This window comes from Amphimedon queenslandica, unplaced genomic scaffold (genome assembly GCF_000090795.2).
Source record: "Amphimedon queenslandica unplaced genomic scaffold, v1.1 AMPQUscaffold_5567_Cont22466, whole genome shotgun sequence".
NCBI classification, from domain to species: Eukaryota; Metazoa; Porifera; class Demospongiae; order Haplosclerida; family Niphatidae; genus Amphimedon; species Amphimedon queenslandica.
The window spans coordinates 1-1699 of NW_003554133.1; the positions used below are offsets into that span (position 1 = coordinate 1).

Sequence of the window (1699 nt, forward strand, 5' to 3'; positions counted from 1 at the left end):
AAGAGAAGTAAAGAAATTAATGAAAAGTTACCTAATGTTGCAACAACCAACTGATGGTAAGTTATATTTATTTTGGTTGCATGTTACTTTGTTTACAATACAGATCAAATGATGACTTATGCAATATCAGTTGCTACGCTACTTGCTACAGCTAGAGGAAAATCTAGGCCACTCTTATTTATGACTATCCAGGTACATATATATAGTTTATTCTTTGTTAAATCTGTTATTAAAAATGCAGGGTGAGAACATTGATATGGATGAAGCATTATGCAAGATACAACATAGCCATCCCCATATACTTGGCTTTGGTAGTGATCTTTCTAATATGGTGGAGTTTAGAGTGGTCATTGAGAAAAAAAATGTTATGAGAACATTGATATGGATGAAGCATTATGCAAGATACAACATAGCCATCCCCATATACTTGGCTTTGGTAGTGATCTTTCTAATATGGTGGAGTTTAGAGTGGTCATTGAGAAAAAAAATGTTATCACATTGCCAAGCCTTCTGGCCTCTTTAGAGTATTGCCTTCAAGCATACTATGTTTTCAACATTAAATATGATGTCACTTCTCGTCCACTGTGCTATTTACTTGAATTTTTGTATGGAATGACACTTTCTGCCACAGCACCACTTGTTATACACCCTGTCATCGAGGGACTTATGTGATTGACTACCATATAGTATTGTTTAGTGCTCATCTATCATTATTATTCATTTATCTCCATTTGTCAATAATATAGTTTTGACATGATTATTGTATCATAGCAACACAATTGGTGTTACAGTGACACATATATAGTGTTAAAACTGCACAATACTTTGACACCTCAATTTAGTGCTACAGCAACACTTCTTTTTTCACAGTGTAGCTTTGGATATTTTTTGGAATTTTTTGAAATGGCTGTAACTTGAAAAATTAAAGTCGGATTCCGTCGGAATCAGGGTTGGGGCGAAGTACATTGGTACTTGTACTTATACTTAAGTATTAGTCTATGTACTTGATGTACTTCACGTACTTATAAGTCTTTTAAGTACTTTTAAGTCTTTTTAAGCACAGATTGTATAATGTGTGTGTTATTACCACAGCTAGTGTGATTACATGTACTTTCAATACTATATCAGTGTATCACGGAAAGTAAGTGCAAATTCTAGTATCACTACTTTGTCTTTAGCTGGGTAGTTGGCCAGTCTCTTCACTTATTTCTAACTGTAACTGAACAGGGGCTCATGTTTTGAAAATTAATGTTCATTACATGTAATAGTAATTGATTGTAATATAATTAAATCGACTCTAAAAAGTACTTACACTTATACTTAAGTACATATCCAAGTATTTTTACTTATACTTAAGTACTTTTGTCAAAAGCAATCATGTACTTGTACTTATACTTAAGTACATGTATTTTGTAAATGTACTTGGGTTTTACTTAAGTACTTTTCAAAGTACTTCGCCCCAACCCTGGTCGGAATCACCTCAAACTTTCTACACAGCATAAGGACATCAATATGTATTAGAAAATATAATAAAAATTTGGGGTGATTTTTGGCCATTTTTTGAAAAAAACCATGGACTATATATAGCCTTGGATATTTTTTAGAATTTTGGTGTTTTCTTAAAATGGCCGTAGCTTAAAAAATTGAAGTCAGAATCACCTCAAACTTTCTACACAGCATAAGGACATCAATATGTATC

General features: G+C 32.7%; 1 protein-coding gene across 1 annotated transcript; it reads left to right on the top strand.

Annotated features, from left to right (window-relative positions):
* Window positions 1-7: 7 nt before the first annotated feature.
* On the top strand, window positions 8-436 carry LOC109592333 (uncharacterized; the record flags this gene model as incomplete). The annotated part of the gene is made up of 3 exons (XM_020007803.1): window positions 8-56; window positions 104-192; window positions 242-436. Coding segments are annotated over exons 1-3 (321 nt in total), but the record flags the coding sequence as incomplete, so codon positions are not given.
* Between the last annotated feature and the right edge of the window lie 1263 nt (window positions 437-1699).